Here is a 27,630-nt window from a genome sequence, read left to right as displayed (position 1 = left end):
TTCCAGATAAAGAAGAGCTGAGGGACTTTGTCACTACTAGACCGGCCCTACAAGAGATGCTAAAGGGAGTTCTGTAGGTTGAAAGGAAAGCACACTAGACAACTGACTGAAGTCACATGAAGAAATAAAGATCTCTCATAAAGATAATGAAATGGGTAAATATAAATACCAGGACTATTATATTTTTGTAGCTATACTTTTTACTTCCTACAGGATCTAAAAGGCAAATGCATAAAACGTAATGATAAATCTATGGTTTTGGACTCAGTGTACAAATACATAATTTGTGACAAGAACTACATAAAGGTGGGGACAGAGGGATATAGGAATATAGTTTACATATGCTATTGAAGTTAAGTTTGTATCAAAGCAAATGAGACTTAAAGATTTAGGATGTTAAATTTAAGCTCCATGATAACCACACAGAAAATATCAGAGGATATGCAAACTCATGGAGACAGAAAGTAGAAGGCAGGTTACTGGGGGTGGGGTGGGGGGGTAATGGGGAATTAACGCAAAATGAGCGTAGGGTTTCTGTTTGGGGTGAGGGGAAAATTCTAGTAATGGATGGTTGATTTAGTTTTCTAGCTGCTACAAGCAATACCATACCATGTGCTTGGCTTAACAACAGGAATTTTCTGGCTCATGATTTCAGAGGCTAGAAGGCTTGCTTCCTGCCACAGTCGGTATCTTCTGGCTGGCTGGCAATCTTTGGGGCTCCTTGGCTTTTCTGTGACATGGCAATGCATATGGCCATGTCTTCTTTCTTCTCGGAGTTCCACTGACTTCAGGCCACTTGCTGCTTCCCATGGTTTCTTTTTCCATCTGACTTTCACTCAGCTTATAAAGGACTCCCGTAAATCTGGATTAAAGCCCAACCTGATTTAGTTGGGCCACACCTTAACTGAAGTACGGTAGGAACTCATTTTACATGACCAGTATGTTCCAAAACCCTTTGTGTAATTTGAAAATCACACATAACAGTGAAACGCATTATTTAAGTATTTCTTACATGAAAATGTCACACATTTTTAATAAATAATAAACCACTCCAATAAGTAAGCAGAATTAATCATAGAAATAATTTAAAAAAATTTTTAATTCTCCCTTATGCATGCGCCACAGCAGCCTGCACTGCCCCCTCCCCCAGAGGAAAAAAATCAGGGACAGCCAATGGGAGGCTGGGAAGGCACCGGGGGTGGTATTGCTGGAGACCCTGGCTGGGTTGGCCTTCTGCCCCATCACCCCCTCCACTGCCATGCTCCCTAGCTCTACACAGAGTAGGCATATAGCAAGCCCCATTATTTAACAAGTATTTCTTATATGAACATGCCTATCACAGATTTTTTAAATAAATAAGGCAAATAAACACTCAATTAACAATAAGTAAACAAAATTAATCACAGAAATAACTTTTAAAAATCTTAGTTCTCTGCCTTTATTTTTTTCAATTGCCAATCATGTGTGTTGAGTTTGTATCAAACAAGTAATCCTACTGTAATATCTTTAAGAGAGCTTATCGTAGGGTCCATACCCACCAGAATGCAGACCAAGCCCAAGAACATATCCATACTGGGGTACACAATTCAATCTATAGCTATGGTGGTGAGAGTTCTGCAACATTGTGAAAGTGACTAGTCCCATTGAATGGTATGGTTGGGACAGGAAAAATTATATTGTATATATGTTTCCAAAGTTTAAAAAACAAAAAGAAGCTAAAGAGATAATGACAATTAAATGTATGATACTGGATTGGGTCTAAGAATGGAGCAGAAAGGCTGAAAAGGTATTAATTGGTACTTAAGAAAAAAATTGGAATATAGAATGTAAGTTTTATATCAATGTTAAATGTCTTGAACTTGATAACTGCATTTCAGATGATTACATAAGTGAATACCCTTGTCATTAGGAAGTGTACATGGAAGTATTATGTGTTCAAGGAGTATGATGTCTGCAACCTGCTCTCAAGAATGTTCAGAAGACAGGTAGATAGAATGATATGGCAAAAGTGGCAAAGTATTAAAATTGTTGGATCTGGGAATCTGGAGGTGGGGTGGGGGTATGCTGGAGTTCTCTATATGAGGTTTCTATTAGTTTTGCAAAATAAAAAGTTAAAAGGAAAAAAAATCCCTGCCTAACACAAAACTAAAAAAGGAAATGAGAGACCAATCTTGGTAATCCAGGTAAAAAATCTTAAGTAAAATACATGTATATTATACAGTACAATAGTTAATTCATTCAATGAGTATTTTATTGAGGTCTACCATATAGCAGCATTGTGCTGGTGAAACAGCAATGAACAAAACAAAAATATTGGAACTCTATTAGATAACATATGTTAATAATGGAAAAAAAAAACCTTAATGTCTACAGATATCAAAAGAAGCATTTGATAAAATTAAATATCCGCTCCTAATTACAGAAAAAGATTCTTAATAAAATAGGACTAAATGGATACATCTTGGACATGGTAGGACAAAATTTGGTTTAGCATTTAAGCATAATGATGATGAAGAATTCCCATCATAGCACTGCAGAATATTTTGGTTGCAAGTGACCACCAACACAACTCAAACTGGCTTCAGCAAAAGAGACTTTATTGGCTACCCTCCAGAGTTAGGGCTGACTTCCAGCACAGCTAGATTCAAGGCTTCAAATGATGTCAGCAGAATCTGGCATTTCTCCAGGTTTCAGCTCTATTCTCCCCTATTCTGATTTTATATGTAGGCTCCATGTGGTGACAAGATGGCTGCTAAAAGTACCCGGTTTTCATCTGCTCAGGTTCAAGTTAAACAGGAAAAAAAGAGTAGCTTTTCTCAGTTGTTCTTACATAAGCCCCAGGATTTACTCTAATTGGCCATCTTGGATCATTTCCCATTCCTGAACCAATCACTGCGGCCACCGGAAGAATGCAATTCTCTAACTGGCCAGACCTGAATCATATGTCCTATCCCTAGACACTCATGGACTGAGAGTAGAGGAAGAAATATTACTGGAAGAATGTTTGCTAGGGAGCAAAAAAACAATTAATGCAAAGTTCTGACTCCAAATAGCAAATAAAATAAAATGACTTGGAATAAAATATGAAGGACCTATGTTAAAACTTCACTGAGCAACATAAAAGAAGATTTACATTAGTGAAACAGTGCAACTTTTTCATGGATAAGACTGTATGAAAAATGTCATTTTTTCCCAAATTCATCTATGAATTAAATGTGATCCCAAACACAACTGCAACAAGTGTCTTTCCTAAAATTTAGCAAAATTTTTGTAAAGTTCATTTGGAAAAACAAATGTGAAATACCTATGTAAAAATTTTTAATTTAAGAGTAAGGGGTAAGAAATCTAGTCCTTCTGATATTACAACATATTATAAAACCATAGAGAACAGAAGCACTGAACAAATAGATGGAGAAGTCAGTGAGCAGAACATAGGATCAAGGATCAAAGAAGCACACAAGTATTTTAATTTAATGATTAATTTATATAACAGTTTGCTGATTCATTTATTCAACAAATATTCAATGAGCCTTTACCATCTGTTAGTTACTGTACTGTGACTAATCAAGGATAATTAAGACAGTCACTATCTACAGTTATAATTTGGGAGATGAAGAGCTTTAGAGTCAGATAGATCTGGGATTGAGACTGGTTTTACCTATTTGTGAAATGTTCCAGAGATTGTAGAACACAGCAAACACTCAATAAATGTTATCTATTGTTACAAAATGTGGTAAGAACTATAATAGATGCCGTGAACAATGTATAATGGGAACACAAAGGAGGGAGCAATGGAAGAAAGTATAGACAGATCTAGTGGTCTAATAAATATTAGAGAAAGCAGATATTGTTTCCCCTAACCAATTTAATCTGCCTGCACCAGCACTGTCCCATAGACAGCACAGTGACGGAAATGTTCTCTATCTGCACTGTCCAATATGGTAGCCACTAGTCACATGTGATTATCACGCACTTGAAATACAGCTAATGCAACCAAAGAACTGAATTATTTTAACTAATTTAAATTTAAATAGCTACATGTGCCTAGTGGCAAAAGTAACATACAAAACAAAGAATGATACAAAGGTTTATATTATTATCTTGGAATCTAGGAACTATCCTGATGGCTAATACCAGTTATTTGTTTCACCCCACCCCATCCTCCCTCAAAGTTTGTAAAATCATTTGTTTGGCAGTTCTCTGTTGTGACTGAGTCAGTGAGGACACATCAGTCTCAGGATCTACATTTGGGTGCCTATGCTGCTGCAGAGACCACTGCTTGCAGTGATAAAGTAGGGAATTGTCAGCAGAGACAGTCAATGGCAGGTGGTAGTTAAAAAAAAAAAAAAAGAAAAAAGTTTGTAGTTGCTCAAAACAATCAAAATATTGGGTTATCTATTGGCCTCAGTTTCCTTCCTGTACACACCTCCTCCGGATGTATTTGCTCTTAGAATTTCTTTTCTTTCAGGTGTACCCTTTATTTTTAGTTATACAAAAATGTTAAGAGGACAAAGCTACAAAACATGGTTTACCACCCTGTACTGTTAATGAGAGAAAAAAAAAGGCAAAAACCTTGAGGTCAGCTTTCTAAATATAATTTTTTTTTTTTTTTTTTTTTTAAAGAATGTTGAATATAGTCACAGATCAAAGCAAAGGCAGGGCTCAGGGACCAGAAAATGGGAAGCCAAGTTCCCATGCTGTTCTAGAACATATAATGTCTCTTCTTTGGGATTTGTGTTCTAGATTGGAGGAGGCATGTACAACCACTGCCCATCTAGTAGAAATTTTCTCAGGCTGTCAGGCTATGTTTAATTTAGTAAAGAAAAAATTTGGCGAGTTCTATTTTTTTTTTTTTTTTTTTTTAACCTGGAAGATAGGTGAAACCTCTAAAATACTGGCCTGAAGAAAACTAATTTCTCTTTGGTTATTTCAATAGCTGCAATCTGAGTAGAGGACAACTTGATTGCTGTAGGTTACAATCTCTTCAATTCCATTCAAGTTCCCTGCTGTCAGAGTTGCTTAAAAGGCTTCCACATAAGTCCATCGAGTTTGTTGTGCTTAATAAGTCAAGTAGTCAACCCCACAGTCTAGAATGAAGACCCCTTATTTTGCTCCTCTGATTGCTATGTCCTTTTTTCTATCCAGGATCACACACAAAGACAGAAATTTAAGTATTTTTTTTCCTTACAGAAATATAAGACTTTTAACTCATTTGCTGACCAATACCATAAAACTTTAAAGAATACATCATATAACAAAATATATAATTCAGTTCCAAATTATGAACAGTTACAGGAAAGGAAAGCATTAGGGAATTGCAGGTAAAGGAAGAGGTCATGAAGAGAGACAAAGATAAATGGTAATCAAGGTAAATTCTTATTCCTGTGGTTTGTAAATTATGTTTTCATAGGCCATTCATATTCCAATTAGCTATATAACCACTGTTCATATTTCAGTCATTATTCCTTGGCTCTCCAGTTGATAACCATGACAGCCAACCAAAAGGGAACTGGAGAACAGGGGCCAAAGAAGTAATCTCCCAGGCTGGAGGAAACGAAGTCTAGGAATAGATCCAGCCTTGGCCAGAGGTTTTCTCCTCATGACGTGGATATCTTAGTGGGAGCTGCTGACTAGATTAGTTGTCATTTTCTCTCTTTAGAAGAGGCATTTCATTTCTCTCTGAGAAAGATGAATTTCTTATATTAAGAAGGAGCTTGAATAAGGTGACCTACTTCTGGTTTTACCAAGCAGGCAAGTGAAAAGCAGTTTTACAAGGCTCTTGATTGGGGATTTCTGTGTTTCTTTCACAGAGATTGAGACAGTGAAATTGGCCCGTTCTGTCTTCAGCAAACTACACGAGATTTGCTGCAGATGGGTGAAAGACTTCCCTCTCCGCAGGAGACCCCAGCTCTATTATGAGACATCAATCCATGCCATCAAAAACATGCGCAGGAAAATGGAGGACAAACATGTCTGCATTCCTGACTTTAATATGCTCTTCAACCTAGAGGTAAGGGGCACACAGAGTCAGTGAGATTTAAAAACAAAACAAAACAGAAACCTTCATGGCCATGTTAGAAAAGGAGAACTTCTAATATATTTCTAATAGTAACTCTGATAAGTTAAGAGTTGGGACAAAAGGTTAAATGGCACAAATTTGTTTATGTTAGACAACATTAAAGGAACTATTTTGTTATATGAATAGGTAATACATTCACATGCATTCTGGTGTGCTAATGCTGCTGTTATGCAAATGGACTGGCTTTTATAAAGGGGGTTTATTTGATGACAAAGTTGAGTTCTACAGCCATTAAAGTGTCCAAACCAAGGCATAAACATGAGTATACCTTCACTGAAGAAAGGCCATTGGTGTCTGGAAAACCTCTGTTAGCTGGAAAGGCACATACGTGGCTGATGTCTGCTAGCTCTCAGGTTGCTTTTCAAAAATAGCTTTCTCCAAGAACATTTCTCTCTAAGCGTCTAGGTGTATTCTTTTAGTTTCTCCCAGGCAAACTAGAGTAGCAAAAGTCTACTTTCAATGGCTGTCTCCAAAATGTTGGCTGTTCTCCAAAATGTCACTCTCAGCTGCTCTGAGGTCCTTCTGTTTGAGAGCTCTTTTACAGGACTCCAGTGATTAAATCGAGACCCACCCTGAATGGGCAGGGTCCATATCTCCATGGAAATAATTTACTCAAATGTTTCACCCACAGTTGACTGAGTCACATCTCCATGGAAACAATCAAAAGATTCCAACCTAATCAACACAAATACATCTGTCCCCACAAGACTCCATCAAAGAACATGGCTTTTTGGGGAACATAATACATCCAAATTGGCATATTGTTGAAAATTAGGAGGAAAAAAAAACAAAAAACAAAAAACATCTCTCTTATCTTTTGTCTCCCAGGCATTCAGTTCCCCTTCATGAACGCAATGGAAGTTACTAGTTTCTTGTACCATATTCCAGAGCTATTCTATAAACATACAAACAAAAAGGGAAACTATTATATCTCAATAAAGCTATTTTTAAGGAAACTATTTCTATAGTATAATTAAATGGGGTTTATTATATTCATCAACACAAAACAAACATAAATGTATGAAATCGAGGCAGAGACAGTTTTCTGATTTCATGTGATTTCCTTTTTAAAATCTCGGTCTTTGAGATAGGAAAGTAGCTGGAATTATATTTTGTGAATCTCTGTGACTGACAAAGTGGATCCATATGAGCTTTGTCAGCTTAATACAGCTTAATAATCATTTTCTTGTCATCATCTTCTACTTTTCCTATTAAATGTATTATGTTAATGCGAACAGAGGTAGGTTTGTTTCCTTTGCCTGTCAATTGCCTCTTTTCTTCACTCAAGTTCATAACTTAAAAATTACGTTGTAATTTTTACAAAGCATAATATTATCTTCTCTTAGCAGTTAAACTTAAATTTTAGCTGTCAATGGCTAATCAGCAGTGATGATGGATTGATAATTGTTTATATTATAAAGCTAGAATAGCTGATACCTTTGTTTCCAAACATTACCCTGCCTGTGCAAATGTAACCCAAAAGGCTGTTGTGTGAGAAACAATCCTTATATCTCTATACCACCTGAAGATTATACTCAGGTTTAAGGGCATTATTGCTGTTTGCTGACCTAGTTTAGTTTTCATTTGGCCTCCTAATTTCAAAATCAGCTCAAAGGCCTAAGTCAGAAAGGAACACCTTGCTATCATGAAACAGGCTTTCAGGGCAATTTGACAACATGTTTAGAACCTTACAAATTTTCAAACCCTTTGATCTGGTAATTTCACTTTTAATTCTTCATCCTAAGGAAACAGAAATGCAGTAAAGTCTTGCAGATATGTTTTATTTGGCATAAATGTTTTTCACAGCATTTTAAAATAAAAATGGAAATGATCTAAATCATTAAAGAGAATAACTGATATCGCATAAGACATATATCATACCCATTTAAATAAGATCTTCGAATAATGACATGGGAAAATACTAATGATATTGTAAATGACACAAATCAGGATATAAAATTCTATGTACAGTGTGATCCTAATTTTATACACACACACATACACATCAGAAAAAGACTGGTTATCTATGGATGGTAGGATTATAAGTAATATTTAAACTTCTTTATTAGTCCAAATAAACACATATTATTTTTGTAATGGGGAAAAAATCAGGAAATTTTGCTTTTCAAAAAGAAGCTACAGAATTTTTTTTTAAGCAACCCATTTGGTTCCTTTTTGCTTTGTCTAATATATATTAAGAATCTTCCACAAGTTCTTGAACTGTTTTAGTTAGTTATACTCTCATATCCCTCATAACGTATTATTGCCACACACCATCCCTCACCCCCATTGTGATGATCCCACATCAGCTCACTCATTTAGAAATTACTTGGATATGATGCTATTTTTAAATTTTTAACCCTATCCTGCCCAACTGAGGTATTTAAAAATGATTAATGCTTCAGTTTATGTAGAATTTCTAAATATCAGGACTTTACTTCTAGACAGTTCTGTTTAATGAGTTATCTCCAATGGCATTTATAGATGTGTTAATTACTAAATAAACATTTTCATGTCTGTATTAGATTTAGATTTCATAGTATCTAGGTGCTATCATTACTCTATTGCTATTAACACTGGAACTTTTATAAATGTAGTATGGCCTTTTAAAATAACTTTTTGAAGCTTAGATGTATCTGTTGTTTCTTTACCTGTGAGATAGCATCTCATCCCTACCTAACAGATGAACAAACAAGCACAAGAAAATGATTTGCTTAAGAATCAATGACAGGGTCTGGGCTCCTAGAGCCCAAGGAAAAAGAAATCAAGTGAAAATCATTACATACTGTTTCCTAAAAGTATGTAACAAGTCACAGATCATCTAAGTGAGACAGATCTGAGATTTAAACACTTGAAGATGAAGTAAATTACTTGATGGTTTAAAAATGTAATCTTAGAATTAGGCCTCCTTTTGTCAAAACAAAGCATAGTCCAGGAAAGTCTCCTCTGGGAGTTGCCTTTGAGCCTAATTTAACCAGAGGGTGGGCAAGGGTCTGAAGCTAAATCTTGGATCATGGGGTGAAACAAAGTGGCAACATCTGATGCCCTTTTAGTTAACTATTTTAGAGGCCATGTGTATACTTTCATTTCTCTCTTCCTATTTTAAACAACGTGAACATAATTGGCCATGTACTGGAAGGCCCATTATTTCCTATTGTTCTTAGGTTCTAATTTTATTACTAAAGCACTTGCATTTTGAAAAAAGTATTCAATACAGAACAGCTTTTGCTCAATTCCTCCTCGGCCCATCTCTTTTCTCCCCACTTCCCCACTTGTAACAGCAATTTTGAAGCAAGTGTACGTGGGTGGTTTCCATGGAACAAGACAACTTTCACAGAGAGGGGGCACTTCAGCCTGAGCTAATTGGGCATGATGTGTTCCAGTGTTCTGGTGTGTAAACAGATGCCCTAATGTTCCAGGTATTTCAGCAGTTGATCAGGCATGTCAGAAAAAGGAAACATTTAGTCTGATTTATTTGGATGCTAAGGCAGTGAGAGAAGAGGATGGGACGTGTTTCCAGGGGAATGGCTCACTTGAATCATGCTATGCCTACCTGTATTTGCTGTGTTTCCACTGACAGGACCAGGAAGAACAAGCTTACTTTGCAGTGTTTGATGGCCATGGGGGAGTGGATGCTGCCATTTATGCCTCCATTCACCTCCATGTTAACTTGGTACGCCAGGAGATGTTCCCCCATGATCCTGCTGAAGCCCTGTGCCGGGCCTTCCGGATCACTGATGAGCGGTTTGTGCAGAAAGCAGCCAGAGAGGTATGACATCTCATCAATTCCAGCCCCTGAAAGCACTGGCCTAGGTCAACTTTGTCTGTAGCTAACGGACTACTTTGGATTTTCTGTTTCTGGGCAGGAAATATTAAAAATTCCCTTCAAGCCGTATTCTTAACCAACAATACTAGCGAGTCTGTGTGTTCCGGTTTGCTAGAGCTGCTCTTATGCAAAATACTAGAAATGGATTGGCTTTTATAAAGGGGATTTATTAGGTTACAAGTTTACAGTTCTGAGGCCATAAAAGTGTCCAAACTAAGGTATCAATAAGAGGATACCGTCACTGAAGAAAGGCTGACGGTGTCCAGAACACCTCTCTCAGCTGGGAAGGCATGTGGCTGGTGTCTGTGGGTCCTTTGCTCCCAGTTGTTTTCAAAATGGCTTTCTCCAAAATCTGCCTGGGCTTCTGTCTCTCTTAGCTTCTCTCATCTCTCTGCTTGGTTCTCCTGGGGCATTTCTCTCTAAGTATTTAGGAGTCCTCTCTTAGCTTCTCCAGGGCAAACTCGGCTTCATCTCTTAGCTTAGCATCTCCCAATGTCTTTCCGTCTGCATCTCCAAGCATTTCCAAGCATCTGGATCTGTGTTGGCTCTTAGCTTCTCCTGGGGGCAAGCTCTGGATTACACATCTTAGCTTCTCTCCAAACGTCTCTCTGATTCTCTGAGCTCCTTCTGTCCGTGAGCTCTCTTAAAGGACTCCAGTGATCTAAGATCCACCCTGAATGGGCAGGGTCCACACCTCCATGGAAACATTCAATCAAAAGGTTCCACCCTTATCAACAGACTAATAAGTCTGCCCCCACAAGATTGCATTAAAGAACATGGCTTTTGTGGGGGACATAATAGATTCAAACCAGCACACTGTGGTAGTTTTAAGTCCCCTTTCAGGAGTAATAGTTTTAGTGGGGTACTGTGATATACTGTAAAGAAACTCTCAAGCAGTAATTTCCTAGAAAGTCTCCATTGCTGCATTTGGCAGGTGAGTTTTATTTCTCTTTTCCACCATTGCCTGTCAGTTTCACACTAGAACCATCTATCTGAGCAGACTTTTACTGACAAGACCTGTGTACGGTGATTAAAACAATGGTCTAAAAAGGAAAGAGAAGCTGGGCTAACTCCCATACATCAGGTTCTAAGTGGGCAGGCGGTGTTTTACTGTACATCTCTTCAGGAAAAATTTGCTTGGAGAGGATGAATCCTTAGATAATCCTTGAACTGATTTCTCTTAACAGAAAGAAAAGTCAGAGCTATGTCCTATATGGCTAAGCTTAATCAGACCTAAGTTTTTCACTCGGAATGAATGACAGGGGTTGGCTGTATAGTAATATCTAAAAGTAAGAAATTTAATCTAATCATTCTGGGCATGAGTACATAATTAACTACAATACTGTATATTGGGTGTTTAACTGGGCCAACAGAAAGTACTTTAAACATTTTTAAAGTAATTACAGAAGTATATACACAGAGAAAATAAGACTACTGCCCAACAACTTAACTGTTTTTGAAATGGATTTGGGGAGAACAGGATAATCATTTAATCCATTTCTCTGACCTCAGAGTTATGCTACAAAGCAATATAGTGAGGCATGGAATTAATGAAATAGTAATTGGGCACTCTTTGGTATTAAGCAGGAGCAATGTTCTATATCTGGGTTTTTATTTTTCTTATTTTTTTGTCCCAAGTTTGAATTAATGTATAACTCCAACAGCAACTACTAGGGCCCACATATAGAAGTGGGGCTGGAAAAGAAAATAAAATTCTTGACCTTTAACCTTCCCAAAGCTGCCTGAGGGTGAGCACTCTGCTTGGCTGTGCCTGCACTGCAGTGGCTGGCTCTCATCATTTTAACTGATAAGACCTGGCTCCTTACATGTGATTTGTGAAACTAAGAATCATTTTATTTTCATCCTCTGCTCTATTCTCTTTCCTCTGCATCTTCAAAATTAAGGCTTTTTTTCCCTACCAGGTTAACCTCATTTGCTTTGTCTATGATCCTAGTGGCTTTAGTCTTGCCAATATTTCTCCGCACTATTGAATAATTTAGGTTTGTCTCAGCAATTACTTTTTTTCTTTTTGTGCTTCCAAGTGCTACTAAGTGCTAGGCAGAAAGTAGCTATTCCCGTTGTGAAGCAGCCTTGCCTCCTGTTCTCTCCAGGGCATATGCAATGAAGTGCCTTTATCACATGTTCCAGGGGGCTGAGTTTTTAAACATTCTATGTGGGAAAACATTTTATTGGTGGGTGAGGATTTATAACAAACTTTTCCTATATAGGGAAAATGAAAAGTTGTGTTTCTCAATGGGATACAAGGGGCCTTCTTCCACCCTTGACACATTGGTTCTAATCCAGGTCCTTAGTAACAGAAAGTCATGCTCATTTGGTGTGACTCATAGCCAATGGAGATGTCATTTTAGTATAGTAGTATCAAGAGCTACGTACAGTGGTATTGAGCTATTTCAGTACAATACAAGGCTGTTTGTTCCTTATGCGATGTTCCAAAAGCAAAGGCCCTTAAAAATATTCTAGAGAGGATTTGTTTAAAAGAGGCATAAGCATCTTCTGGTTTGCCAAGTTTTCAAAAGCAGACACCATAAAATGGGTTGGCTTTTAACAACGGGAATTTATTAGCTTACAGCTTACAGTTTTGAGGCCATGAAAATGTCCAAATCAAGGCATCATCTAGACGATGCTTTCTTCCCAAAGACTGAATCCCCATGATCCTGGACTCCTCTGTGCCTGTCGCATGGCGGCGTCTGCTGTGCTAATCTCTCCCTTCTCTTCTGGGTTTTGTTGCTTTTAGCTTCTTACTTCTGTGGCTCTCTCTCTTCCTTTCTTTCTCCCTTCCTCTGAATTTCATTCTCTTATAAAGGAATCCACTAAGAGGATTAAGACCCACCCTGAATGAGGTGGGTCACATTGCAACTTAAGATCCTACTCACCAAAAGATCCAACTTTCAATGAGAAAACCCAAAGGACTTTAAGAACATACTTTTCTGGTGTACGTGCAACTTCAAACCACCACAGACAGCATCTCAGGCACTCCAGGCAATGTTGGTTATCTCTTGGCTCCTATTTTAATATCCAATGCATCAGAACATTTGGTCTGTACCAATAAATGCTTTATCTATTATATTTTTCAGTAATGCTAGAACTTTCTTCCTAAGTACACAGTAGGTCAGTAACAAAAGAGAGAACAGAACATGGAAATCTTTACACTTAAGGATATAGTGGACTTAGTATTGGACTAGGAGGAAAAAGAACCTCACTTGTTTTGTGTCGATTTAATCAGTAACTTCCTCTTGGGCAAGTCACATAACCTGCCATAGTTTTCTTATCTGTATATAAAATGGAGCTAATAGTTATCCCTGCCTTGAACACCTCCCAAATGAGGTGGATTTGTGTGTGTGTATACGTATAAATCCATACAGGCACATAAAAATACATTGAGAATATGAATTGCTGTTTATCTGTGAAATTGCATTAATAGTCTAGCTCCCAAATGAAAAATTTGTCAACCATAAATTGCTTCTCAATGAGACTGTGGTGTCTATCTTTACTGACTCTAGTCTTGTTTAACCTATTTTCAGAGCTTGAGATGTGGGACCACAGGAGTGGTGACTTTCATTAGAGGCAATATGCTTCATGTGGCTTGGGTGGGTGATTCCCAGGTTATGCTTGTGAGAAAGGGCCAAGCTGTTGAACTAATGAAGCCACACAAACCTGATAGAGAGGTAAGTATGGTCTGTTCCTTTGGGGCATATGCCATAAAGGCAGTTTTCTATTTATTAATTAGGATTCACTTAATTATTATAACTACTGCCATTATCTCAGCAACTATCCCTACCTTCCAAAGGAAAAATAAAGGGAAGTTTTCCAGGAAATTGCTATGTATTATATCTATTGCTTACTGTTAAAGTAGATGAATAAATCCTGATTCTGGCTATTTGCATCTTTTTATTGCATTGCTCTTTAGGATGAAAAGCAGCGAATTGAGGCCCTTGGAGGTTGTGTAGTCTGGTTTGGTGCCTGGAGGGTGAATGGAAGTCTGTCAGTCTCCAGAGCTATTGGTAGGAAAACAAATTAATTTTTGTTTCTTCCCAAACCATCCTCTTCTAGCTCACTGCCTTATGTTAACTCTCAAAAAAGGGAATCTGAGGTGATGATTTTATTATTAGAGTACTTATGATTAATGATTAAAATAACAGCTGGATAATGCCTCTTTTAATTATTTGCTATAACAAAACTACCCATTTATATACTTAAATTATACTATTAAAAGGGAACTGTATCAAGAAATGTAGAGCTTACTGGTTTCTATTTCCTTTTTTTTTTAAACGGATACCTTTAATCTTTGGTAACACATGTCTGGTTAAAACCACAGTGATCCTCATTTCATTACATTTTAGGTCATGTGTAGCTCAAATCATCATTTTCCAGAGAATGGAAGCATCCCTCCCCCCATATTTTACTTCACTTCTATCTTTAAATTTTTTTTCAATTAATATTAAGATGACATAATAGAGAATAAATTCATAGGGAAAATGTTGTGCTTTTTAAATGGATACTATTTTCCATCTCTGGAATACAGTAATATGCCAGATAACCCTGGGGTTTCAAATAACTTGCCTCCAAGGGACCTAAATGCTTAAAAGGGAAAGGTCAATGAATTTCTGTTTAAAACTTATAAACAGCTAAGATGACTGGAGAAAATGCAAGGGTATAAATCCAAAGAATTAGGCTACAATCCTGTTTCTGTCTTTGTCTCACTTTGGGTCCTGTGTTTATTATTTTAGGCTTTATAGCTTAGCTTCACTTCCTGGATTTTTTAAAAGAATAAATCAAATATGTGTATCTATATGGGTGATATGTATGTATGCATATATATTGTAATACTTGTTCCTTGCCTCCCTAAATAAATGAAGTAATCAGATATAGGGATAACATGGATAAATGCAATTCACATCTAACTGCAAATTTAGTTTACTATTACCAAGAAAATTCCAGAACATTAAAAAAATCTTAAAGGACTGATTTAGTTACATCACTGATTTGTGTTCCTCCCACTCTTTGGGAAGGTGCTGGCAAGCTGTGAAGTGGCCCAAATACAAGCAGCAGAGCTGAAAGAGTCCACAAAATTCTACAAATTCCTCCTGAAAATTGAGAACTGACTTTACCTTACATTGAGCAAGGTATTAGGAACTCTGGAATAAAGCTAAAAAAGGGACATTTCTCAATTCTAAAATGCAACCCTTGTATAGAACTATTTATTTTTGACAACACTATCCAAAACCATCTTCCTCATGATCTTATCTGTAAGTTCTTTGTTAGAGTATTGAAGGGTATCTTTAATACTTGTTATAGAACCAATTTTCTAGAAGATAGCTTGCCTTTTTCTTGCTTCTAAAAATATAGCACAAAAGATGTAGTGCCCCCTTGAGGAGCCTGTGGAGAATGCAGGGGTATTCACCTACCTCACCTCCATGGTTGCTAACATGACCACAGACATAGGGGACTGGTGGTTTGATGGGTTGAGCCCTCTACCACAGGTTTTACCCTTGGGAAGACGGTTGCTGCAAAGGAGAGGCTAGGTCTCCCTATGGTTGTGCCTAAGAGCCTCCTCCCGAATGCCTCTTTGTTGGTCAGATGTGGCCCTGTCTCTCTAGCTAAGCCAACTTGAAAGGTGAAATCACTGCCCTCCCCCTTACGTGGGATCAGACACCCAGGGGAGTGAATCTCCCTGGCAACGTGGAATATGACTCCCGGGGAGGAATGTAGACCTGGCATCATGGGACGGAGAACATCTTCTTGACCAAAAGGGGGATATGAAAGGAATTGAAATAAGCTTCAGTGGCAGAGAGATTCCAAAGGGAGCCGAGAGGTCACTCTGGTGGGCACTCTTATGCACACTTTAGACAACACTTTTTAGGTTCTAGAGAATTGGGGTAGCTGGTGGTGGATACCTGAAACTATCAAACTACAACCCAGAACCCATGAATCTCGAAGACAGTTGTATAAAAATGTAGCTTATGAGGGGTGACAATGGGATTGGGAAAGCCATAAGGACCACACTCCACTTTGTCTAGTTTAGGGATGGATGAGTAGAAAAATAGGGGAAGGAAACAAACAGACAAAGGTACCCAGTGTTCTTTTTTACTTCAATTGCTCTTTTTCACTCTAATTATTATTCTTGTTATTTTTGTGTGTGTGCTAATGAAGGTGTCAGGGATTGATTTGGGTGATGAATGTACCACTATGTAATGGTACTGTAAACAATAGAAAGTACGATTTGTTTTGTATGACTGTGTGGTATGTGAATATATCTCAATAAAATGAAGATTAAAATAAAAATAAATAAATAAATAAATAAATAAAAATATAGCACAGACAAGGGGGAAACTAAAGCAGGGGAAGAATGTCTTTGAATAAGAGAGAATAAGGGAGATGTCACAAAGGAAGTGATTTTTGGTTGGACATGAAGGACAGTGATTGGGGAAGGAAATTCAGGGTAGAGGGGAGGGCAACTACACGCAGGTTTGAAAGGGCATTGTATATTTTAAGAACAGTAAGTACAAGAGGTACGGGGGTAGAAGTAGGAAGAGATTTTAAGTGTTGGCACCACATTGTATGGTTTTTAATGCCAGGCTAAGTCATCTGGACTTTAACAGCTGAATAAGCAGAGGGACCACACAATCAAGTTTATGTTTATAAAGATGTCTGTCATGTCAGTATGGAAGACAGACCAGAGTAGAAAGAACCTGAAAAGGGGATCCTTTAGAGGCTGTTGATATAGTTTGTTACAGAGATGAAGACAGCTAAAAAGGGATCTAGAAACAGATGAGATAGAACAGTGTGGGAGAAGAGGAAAGCCTAATTTCCAGGTTTCTGACTTGTATGACTGGGAAAATGATAAACACATTTGTAATAAAGTAGAAGGAACAGTTTGGGGTGGGGTGGGGTGGGGAGAACAGCAGATGAGTTCCGTTTGGACATACTGTATATTCTAGGTACCTGTGGAGATGTCTTGGAAGAGATCATTTATATGCAATTAGAAATACAGATCTAAAGCTTAGCAGAGTTCTGGCTTGGAAATAGAGATTTGGGAACTCATTCCATTTTGGCAATGATATTGGCAAGCTGTGAAGTGATATATATATATATAGAGAGAGAGAGAGAGTAGGTGAAACTATAGTATAGGTGACATTACCCAAGGAGAACAAGTAGTGTGAGGAGAGGCCAAGGAGACTTATTATTTAAGGTAGAACAACATAGTGCTCACTCCCTAGGTTTGGGCTTAGGAAATTTACTTAACTTCTCTATGTCTATTTGCTCTTTTGTAAAGTGGGACTAACAGCACCTAACTCACGGAGTTTTTATGAGTATTAAATGGGATAATACATGCAATAACACCTGCAACTGGGCCCAGCAGTCTCAGCACACAAAGATGTTAGTGCTCACTATTGTTAAGTGGAGGAGCCAGTGAAGAAAACCAAGAAGTTATCAGATAGAAGCAGGGGATCATCAATGCTAAGGGTTTTCAGGAGTTGAGTGTCAAGTGCTACAGTGGCCAAATGAGATGTGGGTTACAAAAAGACATGGGATTTTGAAATTAGGAAATAATTGGTGACAATTATAAGAAATGTTTTAGATTAGCAGGTGGAAAACCAGAACAATCAGATGAGGGAGAATGGGCAATAACATATAGAGCAAGAAGAAATTTAGGTTTGGGGCAGTTTGGTGGCGAAGGGAAGGAGGGGAATAGTGTGGTGGCTTGAGGGAAAAGCTGATTAGGGGAAGGGCTACTTTGTATTTAGGGTGAGATTTTAGATCTGACATGTTTATAGGATAAAAGAAGGGAGGCAGGTAGAGAAGAATTTGAAGATGAGAGAATGGTGAAGCCAGAGTATTAGGGAGACAGGACCAATAGCACAGGTTAGCTGTGGGAAGAGCAAGGGACACCTCTTCTCTGAGAAAATGGTAGCTGATCTAGGTAAATATCTAGAGATTTAAAAAAAAAAAAAAAGTGGAAGGACAGAATTGAGGTCTGATAAGCCTTATTATTATTATTATTTTGATATTAGACCATCTAACAAAATCTGGGGGAAGAAGGAGAATATGAGGAAGATCTGGAAAACTCATGAAATAACATAGTGGAATAAACAGGGACAAAAAAAAGGATTCCTGAACAGAATTCATCTCTACTTAGGAAATAAATGACACCTAATACTTTAAAAATGAAAAGCTTTTCAATTGTTTCTCCCCACGAGCCCTTCAGATTTATGATCTGAACCTGGCAGAGGCATGATATGTTGTTTTCTAACATATGGAGAGAGGAGGTTGAAGACAAAAGGATGCTACCATTTCTACCATGAAATGGAAATTCATGCCCTCCTACCAAATTTGGGGGCGAAATGTCATGAATTTGACACCCAACAGTACAGCAGGTGAAAAGCCAGAATTCTGGCAGCGTTTTCTCTGTGCACGTCTTTGTATGTTCTGTTCCAAACTAACAGTTGCAGTAGCCTTTTAATTGAAGCACTAAAACAAGATGTTTGGGAACAGTATGAGTCAGATAACATTTATTTTTAGAGCTGGAACTCAGGAAATAATAGTGATGATAATAATACAGTCAGGTAGAGTAGGGGATGGGAAATTTGGTAAGTGGGTTGGTAGAGGACACTGAATCCCATGACGAGAAGTCTTAATTAGCTCTAACTGGCTAATGAGAGGCATCATAGTCTTCGAAGTAAAGCCGATGGACCCAAAACTGTGCTTGAGGAAGATGGTTCTGGTGCTGCAGGAAATACTAAATGAAGAGAGAAGAGCCTCAATATGAGTAAGATGAGAGGGTTATGGATTTGAGAATGGAAGGAGTGAAGCTGAGAACTAATGAGTCAAGACTAGTTTCTTATCTGAAATTACATTAAGTAAATATGTACTGTTCTGCATAGGCATGTGGCCCAATTTAGTTCTTGCAGAATTACCCATAAGGTTCCTCTCAAGCTTTCTAGACCGGTTTGAGGATTAAAAAGGCATGTAAAATGTTGGAGAGAAACCTTAGTTGGGTAGGAGAGAACCTGTATCAGATCCAGAAACAATCATCACTTAAGTATATTCATCTTTATTTTATCTTCCCGTAGTCAAAAAACTTTCATTTGAGTATAGTAGTTGATGAGGGTTATGCAGGTAACAAGTGGAAGAGCTGGCATTTGGACCCAGGCAGTCCGACTCCAGTGCTGGTGCCCTTGACTGCTAGGCTATATGCCACTACTTTACAAATGATAAAGCACTTGGTAAATATATGATTTTTTTACTACTGTTTATCAGTCAATTATGATACCCTAATCTAGGCATTACTGCTCAGTATTCTGTGTTGCAATGTAAAGAGGAAGTGAATAAGTGTCCCTTTGTTGTGGTCACAGCTATTTGGTTACCCAATAGGTTAAGACCCGTTTGTTAGACTCTCTCCATGTACCTAAGGGAGAATAATGAATGGATCTAGAAATGCTCAGTAGCCTGGTGATAGAAACCTGGCTTAGCATGGGCCCAAGGTCTCGAGTGTCTGTCCACTCTAAGCACCCTGCACCTAGACATGTTACTCCCTGACATGCTAGTTGCCTCTGTCTTTTCTTATGCTGTTCCATCAACTGAGGGCGCTTCTCTGCCTAGTGATAACTGGCTTATCTAACTGCAAGGCCCAGCTCAAATGTGATTCTGTGAGTGGATGAGCTAAGTAAGGAAAGAGAGAAATAAAGGCCCATAGGGCCTTGAGGATTCTCAGTTAATAATAAGCAGGGAAAAAACAACAGCAATAAAAACAAAGAAGGGGGTGCTCAGAGACATATGATGAAAGCAAGAATACAATAGTCCCTGAAGACAAGAGAAAAATGGTCATACATTTTTCTGCCTATTTTCTAGAACTTACAATTAAAGTAGCATTAAAAAATAGAGAGCAAACCTGACTGGGAACCAAGAGGCCTGCATTTGAGTTTCCTCATGTGAGATCTTGGATCAGTCACATGACTCTTCCTGGCTTGAGGGTAGTTGCACTTGATTTTTTAAGTCCCTTGTAACTCAAATCTTCAGTGCTTGCAGCATGAGCTACTGATTTCTAAACAAAGAAAGAACAAAAGCTAAGAGTTTAATGAAAAGAGTGATCAGAACTTTTGGTTTGTTTATTCAATTAAATCAAACCTAACCACCAGTAAAAAAACAGAACTACTAAATCAACAAGTTTTCCTATGTGGGGACCAAATTTTTCATTACTAACAAATTTAGATTTGACATTATACTTGTTGCCATGCTTCACCAAGTTTAAATCATAGCCACAGACACAAGATTCACCCTTTTCTTTAAGCTAGATAAGGAATTAGCAACTGATTAACAGAGAATGCAACTACTTTATACATTCTTTCTATTAAATTCAGATAGCATGTGATCAGAGGCATGGCTCTGGCCATAAACAGTCTTAGCAACAAGGTAAACCAGAATCTAACTTCTGATGTCCCTACTTTCTAATTCTCACAGGAGATGCTGAACATAAGCCATATATCTGTGGGGATGCAGATTCTGCCTCCACTGTTTTGGATGGGACCGAAGACTACCTCATTCTGGCCTGTGATGGCTTCTATGATACCGTGAACCCTGATGAGGCGGTGAAAGTTGTTTCTGACCACCTGAAAGAGAATAATGGAGACAGCAGCATGGTTGCCCACAAATTAGTGGCATCAGCTCGTGATGCTGGGTCAAGTGATAACATCACTGTCATTGTGGTATTCCTGAGGGACATGAACAAAGCTGTAAATGTTAGTGAGGAATCAGATTGGACAGAAAACTCTTTTCAAGGAGGGCAAGAAGATGGTGGGGATGATAAGGAGAATCATGGAGAGTGCAAACGCCCTTGGCCTCAGCACCAGTGCTCAGCACCAGCCGATCTAGGCTATGATGGGCGCGTGGATTCATTCACTGATAGAACTAGCCTAAGCCCAGGGTCCCAAATCAACGTGCTGGAAGACCCAGGCTACCTAGATCTTACACAAATAAAAGCAAGCAAACCTCACGGTGCCCAGTTTTTCCCACCAGTTGAAATGTTTGGTCCTGGTGCACCAAAGAAAGCAAGTCTTAGTAATGAGCTAATAATGGAGAAAAAATCAGTTCAATCAACACTACCTGAATGGAGTGGTGCTGGAGAGTTTCCTGCTTCTAATCTGGGTTCAAAAGGGCAGCAGATATACAGAGTGGAGAGTTTGTCTCCTGTATATACTAAGTTGGAAAACGAACAGTTCACATCCCTGAAGAGTAGAGTTTCTAGGCTGTCTCATTTACGCCACCACTTCTCGAAGAGGCGGCACGGATTCAGGTTTAATCCCAAGTTTTATTCATTTCTCTCTGTTAGAGAGCCTTCTCACAAAACAGGCACCAGCCTGTCTTCACTAATTCGAAGTGGGAAAAGAAATAGGATGTTAAGAAGTTCTCTGTCATGGAGGCAGAATAGTTGGAAAGGGTACTGTGAGAACATGGTGACAAAGCTCAGAAAGAGTAAGGATACTCCATACACAGATCTTCTCTGCAGCTATAAAATATAATACTTTTTCTTTAAAGTAGGCTAGCTAGCTCTCCCCTAATAAAAACATCACTATCAGTAGAAACAAGGTAGACATTCTGAAACATATGTGCTTCATTCTGAATCCATGGATAGTTTAATTCATAAATGTAAATAGATCTCTAGGAAATTCAAAATAGTGTTTTCAATCTGAAACAAAAAAGTATTGGCGACTTCACTACCAAAATTATACAACTGGTCCCTGTGATGTGTCTCCACACTTACATAATCCCCCTCTCCCCACCCATTCACATCACTAGTGGAAGCTTGCAAGTTAGCTTATTTCAGTCAGGGTATATTATATAGTGTTGAAATCTCAACACAGGTAAAGTCTGGTCTGATGTGCCTAATATATCTACGGAAAACATAATGCAGAATTAAAATTTAATTGGGAAATGTTCCTTAAAAGCCTGGGGATGATGAAGAAAACCCTCTCCTCTTTTTTTCTTCTCCCTGTAGATAAGAAACTAAAAGCCATATGGGTCTTAACCAGTAACAATGACAATAGAGGACTAATGTAAAAACATCATTTTCTGAGATTTGTGAGATTTACTCACCATCAGATTTACTGATTTTTTTTTTTTTCCTGTAACATATAAGATTAATTTAAAAGTATTTCCCAGGGCTATAGTTATTTAGGAGTTTCATAACCTGTTTTGGTGCTTTTGGCAGAATTTTTATTATTTGTCATTTTAGGATACCACTGTCAACTGGTTTCAATCTGCGATGCTAATGTGTTTTTCACTGTACCTTCATCTCAAGAAAAAGCAAACTGGCTTAATGGAGATGATGACAGGTACAAACATTCTAGAATCAAACTGCCATTTAAAACAAAAATCAAATAACATTTCTATTTTTAATGCCCCCCCAACTTCACAGACAGTAAAAACAATATATTCTACCAGTTTTAGAAAATGAAAAATGTTATAGTTTTAACTTCTCTAAAATTGTTTCATCCAAGGGAATGAAGTAATAGGTTTGACAGAGGCTTAAAGTATTGCCTAAAGTGAGCCCAGAGGCTAGATGTAAAAGAGAATGACAGAATTACTGAATCTGAGGTTCTGTTAAGTTATAAATTGAGAACATGCTAGAATCCTCCTAGATGCAACCTTATGCAGAGATAGGATGTATATTTCTCACTTAAATATTTATATTTGATATTTTAAAATTCTCTGCTTTTTGTTGTTTCTGCAGTTTCAAGCCAGAAGCATATTTTCAACTAAAGACATCAAATAAACTGATAATCAGGTTTATTCAGTGAAGCATCCTCTGATTCTCTGAGAATCATAAATACCTCCTTGTGACACACTACCTTCCCCCAGTTAACCATGGACTAGCCACGCCAATGAAAGGAGAAGCCCCACTGGAACAAATGAAGTCACTCCATACTGTTAGGATGCACTAAATACTCCGGCTGGAAAACACTGCCTAATCATGTTTTTACATAATAACACAATTAGTTATGTTCCCCAAACCCATAATAGAGGACTAAATTTCCTGGGTTTAAAAAATGTAGACTACAACATATTTTGGGTGCCAGTGTAGCTATAGTAACAAAGTAAAAACAGCTCACATTAGCAATGAAAAGACTTAATCTACAGATTTTATTTTTTAAAATTTTGATGTAAGTAGAGATTTTCAGTATTTTTTTTCCTCTTAATTTTGAAGCCATTTCTTCTTTTCTCACATCTTGTGATATGGTTGAAAGGAGTGAGTAAACGTGGCTCCAACTAGAGTACTAGAATCTTTTCATCATTTGATGCTTTACACCCATACATGGACCTCACTCACATCTGTCATTTTCTGAAGCCTAGATCTCGTTAACAACCCATCAGGTGCAGTGTCAGTTTCGAATTAAATTATCTAAGGAAACAAGAAAACAGAGGCAGAATATTGGTACACATAGTCCAAAGTGCTTAGCTAGGTAAAAAAAATTGTTTTTCAAATTTACTATAGTTGTCTATTGATAACCTTTTTTGATCAGAATTAACAGGTGAAAGGAAAGAAAGGTACAAGCAATAGGCTTTTTAAGTGGGGAAAATAATTGTTGAATGTAACTGGGCTGAACCTAGACTACATCTTTTAAGGAGTCTGATTTTTAGAGGTGTGACTACATAACCAGTGTTAACTCCACTTCTCATACCATTAGCCCTCTAGAAAATAGAGCAGAGTAGTTCCAGTGTGGTCAAGTTATAAAACAATAGTGTAAAAATTAGCAATTATTCATTTGTTTACAACATGCATACTTATAGAGTAGTTAGGTACCATTTGTAAGGTAACTCCTTTAAAATTCTATAATACATATTAAAGTAGTGGTTAATGGTCTGATATATGCTGCTCTTGATTCTATAAACTAGATAAAAAGCAGTGCTTTGTGAAATGCAGTGTTATACCTTAATGCCACTGGTGATAGGAAGTAGTTCCCTTCAGTTCAAACTCCTGTGCCCTTATTTGCTGCTTGCTGATGTAAGCAATAAGTACCCTTCTAACTAATGGTATCTACACATATCTGTAACTTGTAATGATGGTGTATCTGGTAATTGTAAAAACATTAGACAGATATAAAAGTATCTAAATAATATATATTGTTAATGCTGAGATATTAGTCTGTGAATTATGTGTTTTGTACTTTTATTCATTGTGTAATTTAGTGGTGGTGAAAGATCTACACTCAATCCTTAAAGAGCTGCAGTATCTCTTTTTCAGTTTAACATGATCAGCATCAATTTGTTTGCCTGCTAAAGTTTTGCTAGAATAGGACATGGTAAAACAAATATAAACAGAAAGTATAGTATTGGTTAGGGAAAAAGGCTTCAAGTCACCAAATGACGTCATTACAAACTCTGTGTACATTCACTGTGAGTTTCAAAGAGAGTTTCTAATGTAAAGATTTCCTTTGTTCATTTAGATACATACTTTTGAGGGATAACTGAGGTTAGGCAACATTACAGCACCAAAAGCTGGAGCTGTTAATCCCACTTAGGTTTGTATTAAAAGGATGGTGGAAACACACATGTATATATACCTTTTATTTACCTAAAAGTGCCATCCATTGTCCCTGAATTAATAAGACTAAAGTTATCCTTGCATTTAACTAGGAGGATCCTTGAAAGTAACACCTTCTCCAGGGACAATGTCAACAATGTCAATGTCAACAGAGTCTAATTCTGACCACATTTACAGTGGTATCGTGTCAAAACTGCATTTTCATGACAATGCTCCATTGTTGGAACACTGTGCCAGTGAGAGGTGCAACATCCAATGATAAAATGAAGTGAGGCCTAAAGAAATTCATTGTTTACAGATGAAACTGCTATGGTTCAAGTACTAACTTCCCCATCAAAGGCTTGCTGAGGCTATGTGAGAAAATCATGTAAATTATTATTTTAATTTTTTAAACCTAATTTGTTCATTCAATGGGCATTTTCACTTAAGCAAGGCCATAAAAGGGAATACTGTGGTTCTGTTTACACTTTGATTTGTGACAGTTTTTCTTTGGATCATAAATTAGCAATCGGAAGAACATAGATTGTTCACCTTTTAAAATCATGGGATATAAAGGAAAACACCAACTCTTCTGTTCTGACCTGTAAAATGCTTAAATGTCTTTTTCGAAACAAAATAAGATACAGCCAGTATTATAAAGCCAGCTATTTTCCAGACAAATGGTAGCTATGTTGAAAAAGAATTACTTATCTTGTTACTTCCTCTAGCAGCATTTTATCTACTTCTAAGACTTATTTACTGTACCCGTTAGAAAATAGGAAATGAGAAACGGAACTCCAAGCTGACACAGCAGTTGCTCTTGAAAAAGAAATACTCAAATAACTTTGATGTATTAGATAATCTGTTGATACATCATGGTTAACTCTTACTCCAGGTGCTCTTTGGTGAGAGACAGGAAAGGAATTCTCTATGGAGGGAAGTGAAGTGAATCATTTCTTACCAACTGAATTTATTAATTTATTAACCCGCTCTATAGCTCACTTTTGAGTTCGGTTGTAATCTTGAGTGGTCATTCATATTTTATTTATTAAAACTGTTCATTCGGGTAAGGAGTATGTTGAAATTTTGCCAATATCTTAATAAAGCCCAGTAATTTCAAACCACTAGTCATTTGTCTTTTTATTCAAAGAAAGATGAGTTATTTAGTGTTGGGCAGATTCCCTCAAGACTGAAAATAAAATCCTGAGGTGGTAGTTTTCTTAAAACTTCAAGTAGGAATATTTTAGAAAGAAAACTTTTAAGTGCCGTGTTAACTGCTATTCCTACCCCCACCCTCCAAAATCCAGAAGAGATATATTTCATCTTACATGTTGTCTGCGTTAGTTTACATGGGAGAAGGGGGCAGAGGAGTTAGTATGGCAAAACAGAAGAGGATCAGGGCCTGCCAACACTAGGTGGTGACTCCTCAAATCTCCCACTTATTCTTAAAACTCTTTATCCAACCACTCAAGTTTTTATTTTCCTTTTCACAATCTTTCCCCTTTTAGTTTCAAACTGGAAGTCAGACCAGGAAATAATCAGGTGAGTTGTAGTTCAAAGTCTGTCTTGCGAATTGCTGTAAAGGAGTTACAGGGGGTACAGAGAGAAAGGCAGAAGAAAGAGGTGGGAGGCAGTTTGTGAAGCTGATAAAGCCAGACACCTGCATCTAAGGCTAGCACTTTATATATAAGGTAGTGGAATTGAAAAGGAAAACCAAATAAACCTAGTTAATGCATACTGCTATCCTTAACTGTGTTAATTTCACACACTTACAACAATCTTTTAACAATCCTAAACTCCCAATTCCCTGAATTAATTCAGTACTTAGCATGACGTTACATGGAACCCAAGGAAGCAAGAATTAAGAAAAAGTGGAGTTTTTAAAAAAATGATATATTTGAAGGGGTTTGCTAAAACAGAGTGATAAAAAAAGGAACACTCTGAAAACAAGTGTTATTTTACACTTGAAAAAAATCCCTTAAAATATATTTACTTAGTTCGAAAGAATCATCTCTTCCTGAAGCAGCAGCACACACAAGATATATGTGAACCACTTAGGTATAGTGCAATCATTTCAATTTAATACAAAGTTATTCAAGTTGCCAAATTATCAGAAATGACTGCCTGGATTGATTAACTGATTGATTGCTATCATTCTTCATCTCCTTTTTGAGTGAAAGTTTGCCATCTGTTATCTTAACAGTAATTAGTAAGGAATACACATTTCCATTTCATTGTAAGAAACTTACTTGCTCTTGGCCTAGGAATAACCTTAAGGAAGAGCCTTTCTTCTTTCAATTTCAAACAAATCAGGTTCTTTTCTGAATCCTGAAACTGTTAAGTATTGCCCAGGAAGAAAGCTCTCTTGTCCTGGGCAGTTAACTTTAGCGTTCCTTTTAGGCTTTGCTGTAGAATGTTGCCTTACTGCTCCCAGTCATGGAACCCCTAGATGAGATGTGCCTTGCTGCATGGCGCAGCCAGGGGTCCCAGAACACACAAGTACTATCTGATCTTTCTGATGCTGCTTTAGGATCAGATAAACAATAAATGTGAGAAACTATCAGGAATGACACATGGAGAAACCATCTTCTAAGTAAGTAACGAGTTTAATGAAAGATGAAAAAGTTGTCTCTGGCATTTGTTACACCAGGTGATCTATAACTTGGGCATGAGGGGTGGGCAATTAAACCAAATCATCAGGTGGGATGAAACTCAGTGAGAGGTGAGCCTATGGAGCAGGAATTCCCAATATACATAAAGAGACACACTCAGCTGTCCTACAGGCCTCAGGCAAGGACTCTAGCTGGGCAGAGGGTCTGCAGGGCAGAAATAGAAAGGAAGACATCACATCTTTCACAAATATATGGAGGTTAAACAATACACTCCTATACAACCAGTAAGTCAAAATAAGAAATTGCAAGAGAAATAGGTTAATATCTAGAGACAAATGAAAACAACACAACTATCAAAACCTGTGGGATACAGCGAAGGCAGTGCTGAGAGGGAAATTTATAGCTCTAAATGCATACATCAAAAAGGAAGAAAGAGCTGAAAATAAAGACGTAACTGAATAACTGAAGAGGCCAGAGAATGATCAGGACATATACAAAAAACCCACAGCCAGCATAGTATGCAACAGTGAGAGGCTGAAAGCCTTCTCCCTTAGATCAGGACCAAGACAAAGAT

The 27,630-nt window shown here is 37.6% G+C and overlaps 1 protein-coding gene across 6 annotated transcripts in view; it reads right to left on the bottom strand.

The window, feature by feature from the left end:
- Positions 1-4,584: 4,584 nt before the first annotated feature.
- The window catches only part of TRIM37 (tripartite motif containing 37), a 230,264-nt gene continuing 207,218 nt past the window's right edge, over positions 4,585-27,630 (bottom strand). For 5 of the 6 annotated variants that reach the window (XM_037810100.1, XM_037810101.1, XM_037810103.1 and 2 more), the window contains one exon: positions 4,585-6,004. In XM_037810100.1, coding sequence (XP_037666028.1) covers positions 5,914-6,004 — 91 coding nt within the window. In that variant the 3' untranslated portion in view covers positions 4,585-5,913. Of the gene's footprint in view, positions 6,005-23,069; positions 23,323-27,630 lie in introns of those variants that run through there. The other variant, XM_037810099.1, reaches the window with a different exon arrangement.

This window comes from Choloepus didactylus, chromosome 18 (genome assembly GCF_015220235.1).
Source record: "Choloepus didactylus isolate mChoDid1 chromosome 18, mChoDid1.pri, whole genome shotgun sequence".
Lineage (NCBI taxonomy): Eukaryota > Metazoa > Chordata > Mammalia > Pilosa > Megalonychidae > Choloepus > Choloepus didactylus.
This window is presented reverse-complemented; position numbering and strand designations above follow the sequence as displayed.